The 23,013-nt window shown below is 45.6% G+C and overlaps 1 protein-coding gene across 6 annotated transcripts in view; it reads left to right on the top strand.

Moving 5' to 3' along the window:
- B3GNT7 (UDP-GlcNAc:betaGal beta-1,3-N-acetylglucosaminyltransferase 7) overlaps positions 1-23,013 on the top strand; it is a 79,575-nt gene that overhangs the window by 30,309 nt on the left and 26,253 nt on the right. For 2 of the 6 annotated variants that reach the window (XR_008891197.1, XM_056565564.1), the window contains exon 1: positions 13,566-13,737. The exons of 1 other annotated variant lie outside the window; for it this stretch is intronic. Coding sequence is in view for 1 of the 5 variants with exons in the window: in XM_056565564.1 (XP_056421539.1) it covers positions 13,589-13,737 (149 nt within the window). In the remaining 4 variants the exon portion in view is untranslated. Of the gene's footprint in view, positions 1-13,565; positions 13,738-13,928; positions 14,058-15,461; positions 15,665-23,013 lie in introns of those variants that run through there. 3 more of the 6 variants (XM_056565568.1, XM_056565567.1, XM_056565566.1) reach the window with 3 other exon arrangements.

Raw genomic sequence — 23,013 nt, 5'->3', positions numbered from 1 at the left:
TGAGGAGGTAGAGTCTCAGCTTGTTTTTTGCAAAAAACATCCGCAAAGTCCATATAGGCCTTAGGGAGACCGGTTACAGGGGGAACCACAGGGTCACGGCAAGGAGTACTGGTAACCGGTTTAAGGCAGTCCTTGAAACAAGAGGAACCCCAACTCTTGATCTCCCCTGTGGACCAATCCAGGGTTGGGGAATGGTGTTGAAGCCAGGGTAGTCCAAGGAGAATTTCGGAAGTGCAATTGGAGAGGACCAAAAACTCAATTTTTTCGTGGTGAGGTCCGATGCACATTAGGAGGGGTTCCGTGCGGTAACGCACGGCACAGTCCAATCTTTCATTGTTAACGCAATTGATGTAGAGAGGTCTGGCGAGACTGGTCACTGGGATGTTGAACCTGTTGATGAGAGAGGCCAAAATAAAGTTTCCTGCAGATCCGGAGTCCAAGAAGGCCTTAGTGGAGAAGGAGAAGGTAGAGGCAGATATCCGCACAGGCACAGTAAGACGTGGAGAAGCAGAGTTGACATCAAGGACTGTTTCACCTTTGTGCGGAGTCAGCGTACGTCTTTCCAGGCGGGGAGGACGGATAGGACAATCCTTCAGGAAGTGTTCGGTACCGGCACAGTACAGGCAGAGATTCTCCATGCGGCGTCGTGTCCTCTCTTGAGGTGTCAGGCGAGACCGGTCAACTTGCATAGCCTCCACGGCGGAAGGCACAGGGACGGATTGCAGAGGACCAGAGGAGAGAGGAGCCGGGGAGAAAAAACGCCTCGTGCGAACAAAGTCCATATCCTGGCGGAGCTCCTGACGCCTTTCGGAAAAACGCATGTCAATGCGAGTGGCTAGATGAATGAGTTCATGTAGGTTAGCAGGAATTTCTCGTGCGGCCAGAACATCTTTAATGTTGCTGGATAGGCCTTTTTTAAAGGTCGCGCAGAGGGCCTCATTATTCCAGGAAAGTTCTGAAGCAAGAGTACGGAATTGCACGGCGTACTCGCCAACGGAAGAATTACCCTGGACCAGGTTCAGCAGGGCAGTCTCAGCAGAAGAGGCTCGGGCAGGTTCCTCAAAGACACTTCGAATTTCCGAGAAGAAGGAGTGTACAGAGGCAGTGACGGGGTCATTGCGGTCCCAGAGCGGTGTGGCCCATGACAGAGCTTTTCCAGACAGAAGGCTGACTACGAAAGCCACCTTAGACCTTTCAGTAGGAAACTGGTCCGACATCATCTCCAAGTGCAGGGAACATTGAGAAAGAAAGCCACGGCAAAATTTAGAGTCCCCATCAAATTTATCCGGCAAGGATAGTCGTAGGCCTGAAGCGGCCACTCGCTGCGGAGGAGGTGCAGGAGCTGGCGGAGGAGATGATTGCTGAAGCTGTGGTAGTAGCTGCTGTAGCATCACGGTCAGTTGAGACAGCTGGTGGCCTTGTTGCGCTATCTGTTGTGACTGCTGGGCGACCACCGTGGTGAGGTCGGCGACAACTGGCAGAGGGACTTCAGCGGGATCCATGGCCGGATCTACTGTCACGATGCCGGCTGGCAGGAGGTGGATCCTCTGTGCCAGAGAGGGATTGGCGTGGACCGTGCTAGTGGACCGGTTCTAAGTCACTACTGGTTTTCACCAGAGCCCGCCGCAAAGCGGGATGGTCTTGCTGCGGCGGTAGTGACCAGGTCGTATCCACTAGCAACGGCTCAACCTCTCTGACTGCTGAAGATAGGCGCGGTACAAGGGAGTAGACAGAAGCAAGGTCGGACGTAGCAGAAGGTCGGGGCAGGCAGCAAGGATCGTAGTCAGGGGCAACGGCAGGAGGTCTGGAACACAGGCTAGGAACACACAAGGAAACGCTTTCACTGGCACAATGGCAACAAGATCCGGCGAGGGAGTGCAGGGGAAGTGAGGTATACATAGGGAGTGCACAGGTGAACACACTGATTAGAACCACTGCGCCAATCAGCGGCGCAGTGGCCCTTTAAATCGCAGAGACCCGGCGCGCGCGCGCCCTAGGGAGCGGAGCCGCGCGCGCCGGGACAGGACCGACGGAGAGCGAGTCAGGTACGGGAGCCGGGGTGCGCATCGCGAGCGGGCGCCACCCGCATCGCGAATCGCATCCCGGCTGGAGGCGGTATCGCAGCGCACCCGGTCAGTGGATCTGACCGGGGCGCTGCGGGAGCGAGAGTGTAGCGAGCGCTCCGGGGAGGAGCGGGAACCCGGAGCGCTCGGCGTAACAGATCTCTTTATAGTGGAATAGTGTACCACAACTCCAGTGTCTGCCAGATCTTTCTGGATCTTTGTGCAGTCAAACGTGGGTTTTGAATTTTTTTTTCTCACAATCCTGTGAGCTGTTCTATCTGATATTTTTCTTGGTCTTCCAGATCTTGCTTTAACTTCTACTGTTCCTGATGACTGCCATTTCTTAATTACATTCCGAACAGAGGATATTGACATCTGAAAACGATTTTCTATCTTCTTATAGCCTTCTCCAGCTTTGTGAGCGTCAACTATTTTTAGTTTCAGATTTCTAGACAACTGCTTAGAAGAACCCATGGTGCTGATTGTTGGGGCAAGGTCAGATGAGTCTGGGCATTTAAAATCTTTGAGATTGACATCACCTGGTCTTCTCAGATGATGATTGAGAACAACCCATGACACTGGCAGGTCTCAGCTTTGCACAGGGGGCAGTGCATGCTATAAATTTTGCAGGGTGCCCAAACTTTTGTTTTCTGTTATTTTGAAAGTGTAACTGATGAAAATAAAATCTAACTTTTGTTGACATATTATAAGAATGTCTCATCTGTAATTTGATGCCTTTTGGAGATTTTTCCATCTTTCCTTTAGCAATGAAACATACAAAAACTTTTTGGGAGCGGTCGATAATTCTCCACTATGCAGCAAGGAAACTTCCCAGAAATTTTTTTAGATATCACGTACACTTGGTGAGTGGTTTTTGTAAACCACTCACACACAGAGGACACTTGAGTTTATTATTCTCCGGAATCTTTTTACGATCCTCATCCACTACAATCCATTTCGGTTAGGGTATAACCACTCCGAATGAGATAGAAGCAAGAAAGAAAAAAATTATAATTGGAGAGCGGACCGGGTCGATAATACAGGCAGAAAAAACATACAGTGGTTTGCGTTTTCACTTACTTCACTGAGAGGGTTTTTTTCGTCCAGAAACCCCTCCCAGTCCAGCAGACCTTCAAATCAAAGCCTTGGTTTCTAGGCACCAGGTGAGTATTCGGTAGTAGCCGGATTTTCTCCAAAGAAGAACGCAGCCCTGAAAAGTGTATCCCTGAGGAAGGGGAATAATCCCCGCAATGCGTCGGATCTATGTATGTACTAGTACGATATATTTAATGTAATTTTTTATGTAGTTTTAATAAATTTTGTTACCTTGTAACAAAGTATCGGTGGGCTGCGTTCTTTGTTGGAGAAAATCCGGCTACTCCCGAATACTCACCTGGTGCCTAGAAACCAAGGCTTTGATTTGAAGGTCTTCAGGACGAAAGAAAACCCTCTCAGTGAAGTAAGTGAAAACGCAAATCACTGTATGTTTTTTATGTCTGTAATATCGACCCGGTCTGCTCTCCAATTTTTTGTATTTTTTCCTTGCTTCCATCTTTTCTTGGCTTCTTTATGCACATTAATACAAATTTTTACCTGGGGTGCCCAAACTTTTGATCCTCACTGTAGGTAGCTAATCCTCCGGTGGAAGTGTTCCAGAGCTGGGATCTGTGGACGCTGTTTGGTTGGAGGAGGACTGAAGGTGAACGGGCTCCGAGTGGTTAGTGACTGTTTTCTGTTCCTTCCCCTGTTACCCCTGACTCCCACCCTTCCTTTCTGTTTTGCCATGACTGCCCTACTTGGGTTTCTCCTCCTCCCCCCCCCCCCCCTCTGTTTTCCGTGCCTCCCATTCATGTTGCCATCCTTACCTTCCCATCCTTACCCTCTCTCTGCTTCTTCCTTTGCTTTTTCTTCTCTTTTCTGTTCCTATTCTCCTCATCCCCCTTTCCGTCATAATACCCCTATGTCAGACGTGGTGTGATGTCAATCTGGTATACACATGTGTAGTATAAGCATACAGTATGTATGTGTAAAATGCAGTGTGTGTATATGCATTGTTACGCCGAGCGCTCCGGGTCCCCGCTCCTCCCCGGAGCGCTCGCTACACTCTCCCCACTGCAGCGCTCCGGTCAGATCCACTGACCCGGGGCGCTGCGATTCCGCTTCCAGCCGGGATGCGATCCGCGATGCGGGTAGCGCCCGCTCGCGATGCGCACCCCGGCTCCCGTACCTGACTCGCTCTCCCTCGGTCCTGTCCCGGCGCGCGCGGCCCCGCTCCCTAGGGCGCGCGCGCGCCGGGTCTTTGCGATTTAAAGGGCCACTGCGCCGCTGATTGGCGCAGTGATTCCAATTAGTGTGTTCACCTGTGCACTTCCCTATATCACCTCACTTCCCCTGCACTCCCTTGCCGGATCTTGTTGCCATCGTGCCAGTGAAAGCGTTTCCTTGTGTGTTCCTAGCCTGTGTTCCAGACCTCCTGCCGTTGCCCCTGACTACGATCCTTGCTGCCTGCCCCGACCTTCTGCTACGTCCGACCTTGCTTCTGTCTACTCCCTTGTACCGCGCCTATCTTCAGCAGTCAGAGAGGTTGAGCCGTTGCTAGTGGATACGACCTGGTCACTACCGCCGCAGCAAGTCCATCCCGCTTTGCGGCGGGCTCTGGTGAAAACCAGTAGTGACTTAGAACCGATCCACTAGCACGGTCCACGCCAATCCCTCTCTGGCACAGAGGATCCACTACCTGCCAGCCGGCATCGTGACAGTAGATCCGGCCATGGATCCCGCTGAAGTTCCTCTGCCAGTTGTCGCTGACCTCACCACGGTGGTCGCCCAGCAGTCACAACAGATAGCGCAACAAGGCCAACAGCTGTCTCAACTGACCGTTATGCTACAGCAGTTACTACCACAGCTTCAGCAATCATCTCCTCCGCCAGCTCCTGCACCTCCTCCGCAGCGAGTGGCCGCCTCTGGTCTACGCCTATCCTTGCCGGATAAGTTTGATGGGGACTCTAAGTTTTGCCGTGGCTTTCTTTCCCAATGTTCCCTGCACCTGGAGATGATGTCGGACCAGTTTCCCACTGAAAGGTCTAAGGTGGCTTTCGTAGTCAGCCTTCTGTCTGGAAAAGCTCTGTCATGGGCCACACCGCTCTGGGACCGCAATGACCCCGTCACTGCCTCTGTACACTCCTTCTTCTCGGAAATCCGAAGTGTCTTTGAGGAACCTGCCCGAGCCTCTTCTGCTGAGACTGCCCTGTTGAACCTGGTCCAGGGTAATTCTTCCGTTGGCGAGTATGCCGTACAATTCCGTACTCTTGCTTCAGAATTATCCTGGAATAATGAGGCCCTCTGCGCGACCTTTAAAAAAGGCCTATCCAGCAACATTAAAGATGTTCTGGCCGCACGAGAAATCCCTGCTAATCTACATGAACTCATTCACCTAGCCACTCGCATTGACATGCGTTTTTCCGAAAGGCGTCAGGAGCTCCGCCAAGATATGGACTCTGTTCGCACGAGGCGTTTCTTCTCCTCGGCTCCTCTCTCCTCTGGTACCCTGCAATCCGTTCCTGTGCCTCCCGCCGTGGAGGCTATGCAGGTCGACCGGTCTCGCCTGACACCTCAAGAGAGGACACGACGCCGCATGGAGAATCTCTGCCTGTACTGTGCTAGTACCGAACACTTCCTGAGGGATTGTCCTATCCGTCCTCCCCGCCTGGAAAAACGTACGCTGACTCCGCACAAAGGTGAGACAGTCCTTGATGTCTACTCTGCTTCTCCACGTCTTACTGTGCCTGTGCGGATGTCTGCCTCTGCCTTCTCCTTCTCTACTATGGCCTTCTTGGACTCTGGATCTGCAGGAAATTTTATTTTGGCCTCTCTCGTCAACAGGTTCAACATCCCAGTGACCAGTCTCGCCAGACCCCTTTACATCAATTGTGTAAACAATGAAAGATTGGACTGTACCATACGTTTCCGCACGGAGCCCCTTCTAATGTGTATCGGATCTCATCACGAGAGGATTGAACTTTTGGTCCTCCCCAATTGCACTTCTGAAATTCTCCTTGGACTTCCCTGGCTTCAACTTCATTCCCCAACCCTGGATTGGTCCACTGGGGAGATCAAGAGTTGGGGGCCCTCTTGTTCCAAGGACTGTCTAAAACCGGTTCCCAGTAACCCTTGCCGTGACTCTGTGGTTCCTCCAGTAACCGGTCTCCCTAAGGCCTATATGGACTTTGCGGATGTTTTCTGCAAAAAACAAGCTGAGACTCTACCTCCTCACAGGCCTTATGATTGTCCTATTGACCTCCTCCCGGGCACTACTCCACCCCGGGGCAGAATTTATCCTCTGTCCGCCCCAGAGACTCTTGCCATGTCTGAATACGTCCAGGAAAATTTAAAAAAGGGCTTTATCCGTAAATCCTCCTCTCCTGCCGGAGCCGGATTTTTCTTTGTGTCCAAAAAAGATGGCTCCCTACGTCCTTGCATTGACTACCGCGGTCTTAATAAAATCACGGTTAAGAACCGCTACCCCCTACCCCTCATCTCTGAACTCTTTGATCGCCTCCAAGGTGCCCACATCTTTACTAAACTGGACTTAAGAGGTGCTTATAATCTCATCCGCATCAGAGAGGGGGATGAATGGAAAACGGCATTTAACACCAGAGATGGACACTTTGAGTATCTGGTCATGCCCTTTGGCCTGTGCAACGCCCCTGCCGTCTTCCAAGACTTTGTTAATGAAATTTTTCGTGATCTTTTATACTCCTGTGTTGTTGTATATCTGGACGATATCCTAATTTTTTCTGCCAATCTAGAAGAACACCGCCAGCATGTCCGTATGGTTCTTCAGAGACTTCGTGACAATCAACTCTATGCCAAAATTGAGAAATGTCTGTTTGAATGCCAATCTCTTCCTTTTCTAGGATACTTGGTCTCTGGCCAGGGACTACAAATGGATCCAGACAAACTCTCTGCCGTCTTAGATTGGCCACGCCCCTCCGGACTCCGTGCTATCCAACGCTTTTTGGGGTTCGCCAATTATTACAGGCAATTTATTCCACATTTTTCTACCGTTGTGGCTCCTATCGTGGCTTTAACCCAAAAAAATGCCGATCCCAAGTCTTGGCCTCCTCAAGCGGAAGACGCCTTTAAACGACTCAAGTCTGCCTTTTCTTCGGCTCCCGTGCTCTCCAGACCTGACCCTTCCAAACCCTTCCTATTGGAGGTTGATGCCTCCTCAGTGGGAGCTGGAGCTGTTCTTCTACAAAAAAATTCTTCCGGGCATGCTGTCACTTGTGGTTTTTTTTCTAGGACCTTCTCTCCGGCGGAGAGGAACTACTCCATCGGGGATCGAGAGCTTCTAGCCATCAAATTAGCACTTGAGGAATGGAGGCATCTGCTGGAGGGATCAAGATTTCCAGTTATTATTTACACCGATCACAAGAACCTCTCCTACCTCCAGTCTGCCCAACGGCTGAATCCTCGACAGGCCCGGTGGTCTCTGTTCTTTGCCCAATTTAATTTTGAAATTCACTTTCGGCCTGCCGATAAGAACATTAGGGCCGATGCTCTCTCTCGTTCCTCGGATGCCTCGGAAGTTGAACTCTCTCCGCAACACATCATTCCTCCTGACTGCCTGATTTCCACTTCTCCAGCCTCCATCAGGCAAACTCCTCCAGGAAAGACCTTTGTTTCTCCACGCCAACGCCTCGGAATCCTCAAATGGGGTCACTCCTCCCATCTCGCAGGTCATGTGGGCATCAAGAAATCTGTGCAACTCATCTCCCGCTTCTATTGGTGGCCGACTCTGGAGACGGATGTTGTGGACTTTGTACGAGCCTGCACTATCTGTGCCCGGGATAAGACTCCTCGCCAGAAGCCCGCTGGTTTTCTTCATCCCCTGCCTGTCCCCGAACAGCCTTGGTCTCTGATTGGTATGGATTTTATTACTGATTTACCCCCTTCCCGTGGCAACACTGTTATTTGGGTGGTCGTTGATCGATTCTCCAAAATGGCACATTTCATCCCTCTTCCTGGTCTTCCTTCAGCGCCTCAGTTGGCTAAACAATTTTTTGTACACATTTTTCGTCTTCACGGGTTGCCCACACAGATAGTCTCGGATAGAGGCGTCCAATTCGTGTCTAAATTCTGGAGGGCTCTCTGTAAACAACTCAAGATTAAATTAAATTTTTCTTCTGCATATCATCCCCAATCCAATGGACAAGTAGAAAGAATTAACCAGGTCTTGGGTGATTATTTACGACATTTTGTTTCCTCCCGCCAGGATGACTGGGCAGATCTCCTTCCATGGGCCGAATTCTCGTATAACTTCCGAGTCTCTGAATCTTCCTCCAAATCCCCATTTTTCGTGGTGTACGGCCGTCACCCTCTTCCCCCCCTCCCTACCCCCTTGCCCTCTGGTCTGCCCGCTGTGGATGAAATTTCTCGTGACCTTTCCATCATATGGAGAGAGACCCAAAATTCTCTCTTACAGGCTTCATCACGCATGAAGAAGTTCGCGGATAAGAAAAGAAGAGCTCCTCCCATTTTTTCCCCTGGAGACAAGGTATGGCTCTCCGCTAAATATGTCCGCTTCCGTGTCCCTAGCTACAAGTTGGGACCACGCTATCTTGGTCCTTTCAAAATTTTGTGTCAGATTAATCCTGTCTCTTACAAACTTCTTCTTCCTCCTTCTCTTCGTATTCCTAATGCCTTTCACGTTTCTCTTCTTAAACCACTCATCATCAACCGTTTCTCTCCCAAATCTGTTCCTCCCACTCCTGTTTCCGGCTCCTCGGACATCTTCTCCGTCAAAGAGATTCTAGCATCTAAAAAGGTCAGAGGGAAAACCTTTTTTTTAGTGGATTGGGAGGGTTGTGGTCCAGAAGAGAGATCCTGGGAACCTGAGGACAACATCCTAGACAAAAGTCTGCTCCTCAGGTTCTCAGGCTCTAAGAAGAGGGGGAGACCCAAGGGGGGGGTACTGTTACGCCGAGCGCTCCGGGTCCCCGCTCCTCCCCGGAGCGCTCGCTACACTCTCCCCACTGCAGCGCTCCGGTCAGATCCACTGACCCGGGGCGCTGCGATTCCGCTTCCAGCCGGGATGCGATCCGCGATGCGGGTAGCGCCCGCTCGCGATGCGCACCCCGGCTCCCGTACCTGACTCGCTCTCCCTCGGTCCTGTCCCGGCGCGCGCGGCCCCGCTCCCTAGGGCGCACGCGCGCCGGGTCTTTGCGATTTAAAGGGCCACTGCGCCGCTGATTGGCGCAGTGATTCCAATTAGTGTGTTCACCTGTGCACTTCCCTATATCACCTCACTTCCCCTGCACTCCCTTGCCGGATCTTGTTGCCATCGTGCCAGTGAAAGCGTTTCCTTGTGTGTTCCTAGCCTGTGTTCCAGACCTCCTGCCGTTGCCCCTGACTACGATCCTTGCTGCCTGCCCCGACCTTCTGCTACGTCCGACCTTGCTTCTGTCTACTCCCTTGTACCGCGCCTATTTTCAGCAGTCAGAGAGGTTGAGCCGTTGCTAGTGGATACGACCTGGTCACTACCGCCGCAGCAAGTCCATCCCGCTTTGCGGCGGGCTCTGGTGAAAACCAGTAGTGACTTAGAACCGATCCACTAGCACGGTCCACGCCAATCCCTCTCTGGCACAGAGGATCCACTACCTGCCAGCCGGCATCGTGACATGCATTTATGTAAAAAAATTAAATAAATAAAAATAGATATATAATAAAAATATAAGTGTTCCTAACAAAACCTTGCAAGTATTGGCCACCACATGTAGGCACCGTTTCTTTCACATGCAGCAGCTGCAATGTGGGAATTCACCCTAAGGCACCCAAATGGTCATACGGCATAATTCTGCAATTCACCTTAAAATTCTGTTATGCAAAGCTTGCAGTGGGATTTTTGTGGAATTGCGGAATTCTGACAAAATTCATGCTGAATTCCGTCGCGATAATTTACTTTGTGAATGTGACAGTGGAATCCCAATGAACTCAATGGGCAGTAATGGACCCTTCTATAGTGGTGGTCTTGGTGATACTGGTATGTGTATAGAGGTGTTATTGGTGATACTGGTATGTGTATAGAGGTGTTACTGGTGATACTGGTCTGTGTATAGTGGTGTTATTGGTGATACTGGTCTGTGTATAGTGGTGTTATTGGTGATACTGGTCTGTGTATAGTGGTTTTATTCAGTATGGTGGTATTATCCAGTCACTATATGATGGTAATGGTGGTGGTCATGGTGTGAAGCAATTATTTGTCTTTTGTATAGCAGTGTTCTTGGTCTTTGTGTAGTAGGTTTAATTTAATAATCGTATGATGGCATTAGTCACTGCAGTAGTAATATGTCATCCTGGCGTGGAGGTATTTTTTTTTATATTTCTAAACCCCAACCCTTGAGAAACTCCTGCATGCACGACGGGTGAGTGGCAATGAATACACTGTATACATCACCATTGTTCTAAATTTGCAGGCTTGGGGAGAGGGGGGGGGGGGGGGTCTCATCAGTCTAGAGCCGCCTCTGGCCACAGATATGTCCCCAGCTTTTAGATAGAGGTAACAACAGTAAGGGACCACAGGGATATAGATGGACACCCCCAAATCCCAGTTAGATATATAACATATTAGTGCATATAGTATTTGACAGCACTGTGTGATTTATAATACAGGTCCTGTAAGGTAAGTATACTATATTAGTGTATATATCTTCTGACAGCACTGTGTGGTATGACAGGTCCTGTGAGGTAAGTATACTATATCAGTGTATATAACTTCTGACAGCACTGTGTGGTATGACAGGTCCTGTGAGGTAAGTATACTATATTAGTGTATATATCTTCTGACCGCACTGTGTGGTATATATGACAGGTCCTGTGAGGTAAGTATACTATATCAGTGTATATAACTTCGGACAGCACTGTGTGGTATATATGACAGGTCCTGTGAGGTAAGTATACTATATTAGTGTATATATCTTCTGACAGCACTGTGTGGTATGACAGGTCCTGTGAGGTAAGTATACTATATCAGTGTATATAACTTCTGACCGCACTGTGTGGTATATATGACAGGTCCTGTGAGGTAAGTATACTATATCAGTGTATATAACTTCTGACAGCACTGTGTGGTATGACAGGTCCTGTGAGGTAAGTATACTATATTAGTGTATATATCTTCTGACCGCACTGTGTGGTATATATGACAGGTCCTGTGAGGTAAGTATACTATATCAGTGTATATATCTTCTGACCGCACTGTGTGGTATATATGACAGGTCCTGTGAGGTAAGTATACTATATCAGTGTATATATCTTCTGACCGCACTGTGTGGTATATATGACAGGTCCTGTGAGGTAAGTATACTATATCAGTGTATATAACTTCTGACCGCACTGTGTGGTATGACAGGTCCTGTGAGGTAAGTATACTATATCAGTGTATATAACTTCTGACCGCACTGTGTGGTATATATGACAGGTCCTGTGAGGTAAGTATACTATATCAGTGTATATAACTTCTGACCGCACTGTGTGGTATGACAGGTCCTGTGAGGTAAGTATACTATATCAGTGTATATAACTTCTGACCGCACTGTGTGGTATGACAGGTCCTGTGAGGTAAGTATACTATATCAGTGTATATATCTTCTGACCGCACTGTGTGGTATATATGACAGGTCCTGTGAGGTAAGTATACTATATCAGTGTATATATCTTCTGACCGCACTGTGTGGTATATATGACAGGTCCTGTGAGGTAAGTATACTATATCAGTGTATATAACTTCTGACCGCACTGTGTGGTATGACAGGTCCTGTGAGGTAAGTATACTATATCAGTGTATATAACTTCTGACCGCACTGTGTGGTATATATGACAGGTCCTGTGAGGTAAGTATACTATATCAGTGTATATAACTTCTGACCGCACTGTGTGGTATGACAGGTCCTGTGAGGTAAGTATACTATATCAGTGTATATAACTTCTGACCGCACTGTGTGGTATGACAGGTCCTGTGAGGTAAGTATACTATGTCAATGTATATAACTTCTGACCGCACTGTGTGGTATATATGACAGGTCCTGTGAGGTAAGTATACTATATCAGTGTATATATCTTCTGACCGCACTGTGTGGTATATATGACAGGTCCTGTGAGGTAAGTATACTATATCAGTGTATATAACTTCGGACAGCACTGTGTGGTATATATGACAGGTCCTGTGAGGTAAGTATACTATATCAGTGTATATAACTTCTGACCGCACTGTGTGGTATATATGACAGGTCCTGTGAGGTAAGTATACTATATCAGTGTATATATCTTCTGACAGCACTGTGTGGTATATATGACAGGTCCTGTGAGGTAAGTATACTATATTAGTGTATATAACTTCTGACCGCACTGTGTGGTATATATGACAGGTCCTGTGAGGTAAGTATACTATATTAGTGTATATAACTTCTGACCGCACTGTGTGGTATATATGACAGGTCCTGTGAGGTAAGTATACTATATTAGTGTATATAACTTCTGACCACACTGTGTGGTATATATGACAGGTCCTGTAAGGTAAGTATACTATATCAGTGTATATATCTTCTGACCGCACTGTGTGGTATATATGACAGGTCAGGTGAGGTAAGTATACTATATCAGTGTATATAACTTCTGACCGCACTGTGTGGTATATATGACAGGTCCTGTGAGGTAAGTATACTATATTAGTGTATATAACTTCTGACCGCACTGTGTGGTATATATGACAGGTCCTGTGAGGTAAGTATACTATATTAGTGTATATAACTTCTGACCGCACTGTGTGGTATATATGACAGGTCCTGTGAGGTAAGTATACTATATCAGTGTATATAACTTCTGACCGCACTGTGTGGTATGACAGGTCCTGTGAGGTAAGTATACTATATCAGTGTATATAACTTCTGACCGCACTGTGTGGTATATATGACAGGTCCTGTGAGGTAAGTATACTATATTAGTGTATATAACTTCTGACCGCACTGTGTGGTATATATGACAGGTCCTGTGAGGTAAGTATACTATATCAGTGTATATAACTTCTGACCGCACTGTGTGGTATATATGACAGGTCCTGTGAGGTAAGTATACTATATCAGTGTATATAACTTCTGACCGCACTGTGTGGTATATATGACAGGTCCTGTGAGGTAAGTATACTATATCAGTGTATATATCTTCTTACAGCACTGTGTGGTATATATGACAGGTCCTGTGAGGTAAGTATACTATATCAGTGTATATAACTTCTGACCGCACTGTGTGGTATATATGACAGGTCCTGTGAGGTAAGTATACTATATCAGTGTATATATCTTCTTACAGCACTGTGTGGTATATATGACAGGTCCTGTGAGGTAAGTATACTATATCAGTGTATATAACTTCTGACCGCACTGTGTGGTATGACAGGTCCTGTGAGGTAATACATCTTAGTGACACCGCTATGTGGTAGAAGAAGCTTGTATTTCAGGTACCTGTGGATGCGGGTCATGGACTCCACCTCTGCAGGAATGTGTCCGCCCCCTCCTCCACGGTCCCTCCCCTCAGCCCTCTCCCTCCTTCTCCCTCCGTCACACACAGCGGTTTCTCATCTCCCGACTCCTCGGAGCCCAGGCAAGATGTTGCAGTGGTGAGTGCTCGGCTGTGCGCAGCTTACATCCCAAAACTAACTCCTTGTAGTGATTTACCGTAATTCTGTCCGTCTTTTATTCCATTCTATACTCAGTTCTGTTATACGTTGTGTAGAGATCAGTGCAGTGCCCGGCTGGCTCAGTCCTTCTCCCCGGGAGCGCTCAGCCTTCCTCAGGGTGTCTGTACAGTCAGCACTGGGAGCCTCCATGTGTAACTGTACTAGCTGACTGTACATAGCGGTGAAGGCTGCTGTAGCGGAGACATCATCGTCAGTGGGAAGCCAGACACCTAGTGCCATTGCCCTTCATGGGTCTTCAGGTGACTTGCACCACTTCACTTTTTGTATTACGATTTTCCCATTGTGGCAGTGGCCGGCAACAGGTGTGCGCTAAGACTCCATTCACACTTTCCACCTACTATCCGCCTCATGAAAGCAGTTACTGTATATATTTGTAGTACCCGATAGAAGCTTGGCGAGTGTTTTATCTCGGTTGTGTGGCGTTATATGGGCGGATTTACTTTATTTGCAGAAAGACAATTTCCATAGAGCAGTGGTCTTCAACCTGCGGACCTCCAGATGTTGCAAAACTACAACTCCCAGCATGCCCGGACAGCCAACGGCTGTCCGGGCATGCTGGGAGTTGTAATTTTGCAACATCTGGAGGTCCGCAGGTTGAAGACCACTGCCATAGAGGCTCCGGTAAAGATTAACCCCTAGATGACATTTAGAGTTTTCGGTTTTTTTCCGCCTCTCCTTCTAACAGCCATAACTCTAACTTTTCCATATACAGAAGTGTTTTCCAAACAGTGTGCCTCCAGCTGTTGCAAAACTGCAACTCCCAACATGCCCGGACCGCCATAGGCTGTTGTGGCATGCTGGGAGTTGTAGTTTTGCAACAGCTGGAGACACACTGGTTGGGAAAACACTGATACGAGGCCCTAAATTGGACAGTGAAACAGAACAATTATTTGTGGGGTGGGGGGCATAAATCCAACTTTTGGGGGTTTTGTTTTACACAGTGCACTGTATGGTAAAAATGACTTATGTTAATTCTGTAGGTCAATACGACTGCATATATATATAATATATATATAATTATTATAATTTTTTTTTTTTTTAAAGAGCTTTGTTTTATTATATTTATATATATATATATATATATTTTTTTTTAAATCCCCATAGGGGACTATTATAAGCAGTTTTCTATTTCTTTTAGGGTATGTTCACACTGAGGGTTTGGAGAGGAATTTCCGCGAGTAGGGGTGGGTTCACACCACGTTTTTGCAATACAGTTTTTTTTATCAGGTTTTTGATAATAAAAAAAAACGATTCCTCAAAACCTGACTAAACTGTATCAAAACCTGTATAAAAGTTTTGTCTGTATACGGTTGAAAACCGTTTATGGTTTGAAAAATGATGTCCAGTTGCATCCGTTTTTTAAGAAAAAAACGTATACGTTTTGAACTTTTCACTCCATTATGAATAATATCGAGGAATTCCTGTGGAATTAACAATGTCTCCTATGCCGCCCTGAATTTCGCACTGATTTCTGTGTGGAATTCCGCGCACATTCCATGCAGATTCTGCGCGGTCATTTCTGAGCGGATTTGTTCAGCGCAAATTCCTTGAACGTATTTGTCTGTGTGAACGTATCCTTACTGTTAAATTCTATGCAATAGCATAGCATTGATACGTGATATAAGTGCTCTGCTTTTGTACAGGCTGCTTGAGGAACACTGTACAAAAAGAGCAATGATCGATGGCATGGAGGGAAGCAGGAGACCTCCGGCACTTATTTTAACTCATTGGACCCCCGCGATCATACTATATTGTGTATGACTCATTGGACCCCCGCGATCATACTATATTGTGTATGATGTTCCTGAGCTTCATATTCCCTGAGGACATCTGTGCCATATAAATGGTGAATGTTTTTTTATTTTCTTTTGCTTTATATAGTGCAGTGTATAGTGCAGGCTTTTATTAGAGAATGATGTAGAGGTTCTTGTGCTTACCTGTTTTAGATGATGTGGCAGGAATGGGTATAGAGCCATATTGGTTTCTGTTTCAGAGCAGAAATGATTTTCTCATCTGCCTACATTTTCTATGAATCCTCTGGCTTTGCAGGGGGGGGGGGGCAGTGCAATTATTGCAATTCATCTAATGAGACCAACTTAATCACTATGGGGGGAATTTATCCAGCTATTTGGATGGCCTTTTTGGCGCAATTGTTAGGCACAGTCACTTAATATGCTTTTTGGCACGCCAAATGAAATAGATCAGAAATCAATGTCTTCTACCTCAGTTCATTTTTATAGGCTGGAGAGTGCAGTAGTTATAAATTAGCTGTGACTTTCCAAATTTGTGCACATTTTGGGCGCAAACTACTTTCAAAAGTCACAAATCTAACTAAGCCCGGACAACACTTAGAAAAAGCTGTGACTGGATGACTTTTTTATTTGGTGCCTAATGGAAGATACAGCCCTGATTAAAAAAATAAAAAAGAATAAAAAGCCTATGTATGATGGGTGGTATCCATTAGACATGTGACTGGGAGTTCCCTAGTATACACCTCTGATGGTCACTGATCAAGCGTGAAGAGACGCAGTCTGTGCTGGGCTCTCGGTTTCCAAAGCAATTGTACAACATACAGTGAGTTCTGTGCAGGAGTCGTGTTAGTTAGACTCTGGCTTGTGCACGGAACTTGCTGGGTGTTTTGGGATTGTCTTGGCCAGCGTAGAATGGTTTTCCCTTAGGGAATATAGTCATGTTGTCAACTCGTTGCCATGACTGCTAGAAATACACACCCAGGGGGAGATTTATCAAAACCTGTCCAGAGGAAAAGTTGCCCAGTTTCCCATAGCAACCAATCAGCTTGATTCTTTCATTTTTAACAAGGTCTCTGCAAAATGAAAGAAGCGATCTGATTGGTTGCTAGGGCAACTTTTCCTCGGGAGAGGTTTTGGCATTTCTTTTCATTAGCACAACATTGCAATCACATCATGTGGCCAAAGTTGCTATGTAGCCCTGGTCTTAGTCACTTTTGTGTCTGCACAATGTGCTGAGGGTTGAGCTTTGTTAGATTTACCTGCAGTCCTTAAAGGGGTACTCTGGCGCTGGCGTTGTGACGACAAGGCTCCGCCCCGTGTGGCAGGATATTGTCATGTACAAAAAGAGGCATGGACTCGAGGGGCAGGGACATAATACTCCCCCTTTATAAAGCATTGGTACGGCCTCACCTGGAATATGCTGTTCAGTTTTGGTCGCCTGTTCATAAAAGGGACACTGCGGAGTTGGAAAGGGTGCAGAGACGCGCGACTAAACTAATATGGGGCATGGAACATCTTAGCTATGAGGAGCGATTAAAGGAGTTACAATTGTTTAGTCTTGAGAAGAGACGTTTAAGGGGGGATATGATAAACGTATATAAGTATATAAATGGCCCATACAAAAAATATGGAGAAAAACTGTTCCAGGTTAAACCCCCCCAAAGGACGAGGGGGCACTCCCTCCGTCTGGAGAAGAAAAGGTTTAGTCTAAAGGGGCGGCACGCCTTCTTTACCGTGAGGACTGTGAATTTATGGAACGGTCTACCTCAGGAACTGGTCACAGCAGGAACAATTAACAGCTTTAAAGCAGGGTTAGATACATTCCTGGAACAAAATAACATTAATGCTTATGCAGAATTATAAAACTACATCCCTTTCCCTTATCCCCTTACATCCTTCCCTTCAATCCCCTGGTTGGACTTGATGGACGTATGTCTTTTTTCAACCATACTAACTATGTAACTATTACGCTCCGCCCCCCCCTTAATGCAATGATCGACAGTAATCAGACCCGGAGCAAGCACGCTCCGGGGACTGATTTTAATGGGGTGTGGTGTGCAAGATCATGGGGGTCCCCAGCGCCGGGACCCCCGCGATCAGGCATCTTATCCCCTATCCTTTGGATAGGGGATAATATGTCTAAGCGCCGGAGTACCCCTTTACTAAAACCACAGATGACTTGTACAACAAGATTAACTCTGTTACATCTGAAAAGCAGTTTGTTTTTAGGAGAGATGAGTTCTGTAATGGTGGGGGTGCTTGTGGGACTGACCACTCTCATTACATACAGGCATTGGGCTGTACTTTTCATTAATTGGACACCATAAGACATGGGACTAATATCCAGAAATGATTTTGCTCATTGCACATAAATCAATTTTCATGAGTATTTTTCCATGGAAAGTTTTAGACATTAAATACATTTCAGTGACATGATTGAAGCTTTCATTAGCAAAAACAAACCTCTCCTACAAAGTAGGCATACCTTTCCATTGTTTCCACGCAGTAATGACTTAATTATAGTTGTTGGTAACTGGAAGACACACATCTTCAGGCAGAGTTCTTAAAACCTGCCCTATATATAGAAGATTAATGGATAGTAGAACATTTGTTAGAAAAGGCTACGGGCTTGGTTTTACAGAATTTGCTCTCTAAGCTGGCATCACATGTGCAAATCTGTACCAGTTCTGATAACGATAATTCTATTTGTCACAGCTCACTATAAATGTGTACAAATTTATTTAAATGAGGAGTAGGTAATAAGCTCTTGCCAGCAGTTTGCAAGCGTGTTAATAATCAGCAGCGGACCCCATAGCTTTCACGTTCAGGACATGCGCTATTTCAAAAGTCCGTTTTTGAGTCCATAAATGCCTTAAACGGGTTTCAGGCCAAACCCCCTTAGTCCAGGTACACTCTATATAAGCTGTTTTATAGGATTGCAATATACCTTGTGCCTGTTGATTTGTACCATTCATTCCTTACATATATAAAGGAAAGCCGTGTCAAGTGACTTTTGTGTATTGAAAGTGGACTGAAAACCATGGCATATCACGGCTGGGATACGGGAGTGCCTGGTTTTTACATTTCCCAGCCGGATCCCTGAAATGGGGTGCTGAGTGATTCTGTTCGGCCATACAAATCGATAAGATCCACTGCTCCCATTAACAGTATACGTTGGCATTGTGTTTTTCTCCGGATGCTGACGGATCCAACTAACGTGAGCACTGATATAGCGTAAACCATATCCTTCACTGGTTGTTCCTAAAGAAATCAGCAGGTTTAGCTGACTTTTATCCTGAATCAAAAATGTAATAAAAAAATGAATCAAAAATGTAAACAATACTTGGTTCCCATGCTATTCATTAACAATATCTATAGCTACATAGGGGGGAATTTATTACTGACTTTACACCACTTTAATGTTCTAAATGTCCCTGCAAATTTTGTGCAATTTTTTTTTTGTGTGCAATTTTTCGATAGAACATCTTTCAAAGTTGTCTACTGTTTGGTGTACATCACTTTTTGCAGTGGAGCTGTATTATTTGCGCAAATTAAATTTAGGAGTGTATTTTTTGGTGCAAAGCATACTTTTTTGCACAAACCTACACCACCTAATAGGACAGGTACAAATGTGTCAGATGCCAGAGCTCAAAGCTTAAAGGGGTACTCCAGTGGAAAAGCTATTTTATTTTATTTTTTTTAAATCAACTGGTGGCAGAAAGTTAGAGATTTGTAAATGTACTTTTATTTAAAAAAAATAATCTCCTCAGTACTTATCAGCTGCTGTATACTATAGAGGAAGTTCTTTTCTTTTTGAGTTTCTTTTCTATTTGACCACAGTGCTCTCTGCTTACACCTCTGTGTCAGGAACTGTCCAGAACAGGAGAGGTTTGCTATGGGGATTTGTTCCTGCTCCGGACAGTTCCTGACATGGACAGCAGAGAGCACGGTGGTCAGACAGAATACAACTTCCTCTGTAGCATACAGCAGCTGATAAGTAATAGAAGTATTAAGATTTTTTTTAAATAAAAGTAATTTACAAATATGTATAACTTTCTGACACCAGTTTAGTTAAAAACATTTTTTCACTGGAGTACCCTTTTAAACCTAGCTCTGCAGCTCACTGGTTTCTATAATTGTGCAGAATTTATGAAGTCTGTGCACCATTTTGGTACATTTTTAATCCGTGTAAAAATAATTCACCAAGCAAATGGATAAAATCTATACTACCTCACACCAACATTGATAAATGCCCCCCCCCCATTGTGTCTGCATACTTGCTGGATTAGGTTCAGACTGTTCTATTTATGGCCAGGAGCAGACACTGCATCCAATGAAATTTGTGCCATTATGCAATGTGGCAACTGTTTGCTTAGTGATATTTGATGGATTCTAGTTTGGCATTCTATGCGTGAGTGTCAGGTTTCCAGGTCTGATAAACTGTTATCTGTGTGTAAATCTTGTTACCTGGATACAGTAGTGTCATTTTATGGTTGAGTCATTCTATCAATAAAGAAGGATAACTTTTTACCTGCTCATTGATCCATTGGTTTATGACAACAGATTAGTATTGGAGGCTAGAGCTTTAATTTTTATTTTCCCCTCAAATCATAAATTAATGTTTTTGGTCTGCACAGGATTACAGTATGATGTAATGTTTATTATGTGCCAGACTTTATTATATAGTAACCACAGAACTGCAATGATCTGTATTGGTGTACAGTAGAGATGAGCGAACTTACAGTAAATTCGATTCGTCATGAACTTCTCGGCTTGGTAGTTGATGACTTTTCCTGCATAAATTAGTTCAGCTTTCAGGTGCTCCGGTGGGCTGGAAAAGGTGGATACAGTCCTAGGAAAGAGTCTCCTAGGACTGTATCCACCTTTTCCAGCTCATGGGAGCACCTGAAAGCTGAACTCATTTATGCAGGAAAAGTCATCAGCTACCGAGCCGAGAAGTTTGTGACGAATCGAATTTGCTGTAAGTTCGCTCATCTCTAGTGTACAGTATCACACTTATAAAGACTGATCATAATTAAGTGGCCAATAATTTCTACTCTTTCACCCTGTAAATTCCCCTACTATCATCTTCCCTTGTAAAATACTGAAAATGGCCATCAAAGAATTCCATTCATGTCAATGGGATTTTTTGATCCATTGTCACCAGCTATAACCAGTTATGAATGACGTCCGTTCTTTTGAAGGGCCAAAAAAACGGTTCATGCACAAATTTTTCTCCCGTCAAAAATAACGGTCAAATAACGGACATTAAAATGTGATTATTGAAGTCTATAGATGACAGATAGCCACAAATGACCATCCGTTAGTACCTGTTATTTGTATATTCCGTTATAATCTGTTATTGCTACTGAGCATGCTCACTAAAGCCTCTCAACCAGGAAGGCAAAAAAAGCGGTTAAAGTTTGTGGCTCATAACAGATGGCCAAAATCTGTTATTTTAAAGGAGTACTCCACCCCTAGACATCTTAGCCTCTATCCTTTGGATAGGGGATAAGATGTCTGATCACGGGGGTCCCGCGGCTGGGGACCCCCCCCCCCAATACAGCATGCAGCACCCACCGTATCTGCTTCTGGAAGCACTGGAGGTTCTGGCTCCTGACCACGGAGACGGAAGATCGTGATGTCACAACTCCGCCCCCGTGTGATGTCAGGCCCCGCCGCCCCTCAATGCAAGTCTATGGGAGGGGGCGTGACACGCCCCCTCCCTTAGACTTGCATTGAGGGGGGCGGGGCTTGACAGCACACAGGGGCAGAGTCATGACGTCACGATCTTCCGTGGTCGGGAGCCAGAACCTCCAGCGCTTCTGGAAGCAGATACGGTGGGTGCTGCATGCTATATTGCGGGAGTCCCCAGCCGCGGGACCCCCGTGATCAGACATCTTATCCCCTATCCAAAGGATAGAGGCTAAGATGTCTAGGGGTGGAGTACTCCTTTAACAGAATGTCCGTTAAATAACGGACATTGGCCATCTGTTATGATCCCTTGTGATCAATTATCTTATCTATTTAATTCACAATACATTATTGATGAATAATGGGCCAAGAACAAGAAGGATCATGATGGCAGTGTGAAAGTAGCCTTAGTCTGTGTTCACATGCCGCAGAATAGTTTGTGATTTCTGCCTACATCTGAAGGGAGTTGTTTCTGCAGCAGGTGAATGGATTTCAAAAAGAACTATTTAGATGTACTAAATGACATTTCTCAGATGTTTCTGCAGTAAATCTGCTGCATGTGAATATGCTTCAAAGTGTAAAAATTATCTTAAATGCATCCTGTTTTAGTACAGTACGGTACATGTAAATCTCTTTCCAATGGTTCAGTATTGGCCCTGTCATGCAGAATAAGCACACGTATATGCTATGAAATCACCCGTGATAACACAAGAAGACTTACATGAAACATTATACAGCCGTTCTTATAATGCTCAATGACAAAGTACACTTATGTCTACGAAATATTAATTTTCCTCTATGGTTTGTCTGACTATTGTATTGTCTAGTAAAATATATTGCCTAAAGACATTTTCTGGTAAGGTTGCAATTTAAAATATGATAGGCAAGAGAAGTTTTATGGCTGCAGGGTACGGGTTCAGGTCACACCTAGTTTTCTGCCTACGCAAAATGCACATATGAAAATTTGAGTAGTGTGATGTGGTTGTCTATTGTACAGATGTATTCCAAAAACGCTGGAAGTTTACATCTAAGTCACTTATGTTAAGAATCTCAATTTATTTTTAGGGACAAGCAATGTATCTTTTTTTTCCCCTCTCTTTAGATAACTTTAAGGGGTACGTTGAAAGGGGGCAGGCTCTTCTCAGCTGTCCGCAACAGATATTTTCCGCGGCGGAATTTATGCTGCGTAAAATCTGCCACAGTCCCTACTGACTCAATGGGGCTTGCATCGGATTTTCCGCAGTGTACATTCCGCCGCGGAAAATCGGCTGCGGACAGCCGAGAAGAGCCCGCCCACTTTCAAATACGAAGTGGAAAACCCGCTAAAAAAATCTGCGCGTGTGAACGTACCCTTAGGCTAAGTTTCCACTTGTTTTTTTTTCCTGGCAGTTTTTGAGCCAAAGCCAGAAGTGTATTCAAAAGGAATATGACATATAAAGGAAGGACTTCCACTTCTCTTCTCTTATGGATCCACTTCTGACTTTGGCACACAAACTGCAGCGGCAGTTTCCCAAAAACTGCCAAAAATAAAAACAAGTGGAAACTTAGCCTTAACAATGCATGTCTATACAGTACTTGATTCTCTCCCCCTCCCATTTTCTAAAGGGAAACTAACAGGAGGATCACTCACACTAACCTGAACATAGAGATAGATAGTGTGGGTGACCCTCTTTAACCCCTTAACGACGCAGGACGTATATTTACGTCCTGCGCCGGCTCCCGCGATATGAAGCGGGATCGCGCCGCGATC

Source organism: Hyla sarda, chromosome 3 (assembly GCF_029499605.1).
Source record: "Hyla sarda isolate aHylSar1 chromosome 3, aHylSar1.hap1, whole genome shotgun sequence".
In the NCBI taxonomy this organism is placed as follows: domain Eukaryota; kingdom Metazoa; phylum Chordata; class Amphibia; order Anura; family Hylidae; genus Hyla; species Hyla sarda.
The sequence above is the reverse complement of the archived record's forward strand: the minus strand, read 5'-3'. Positions and strand labels throughout refer to the sequence as shown.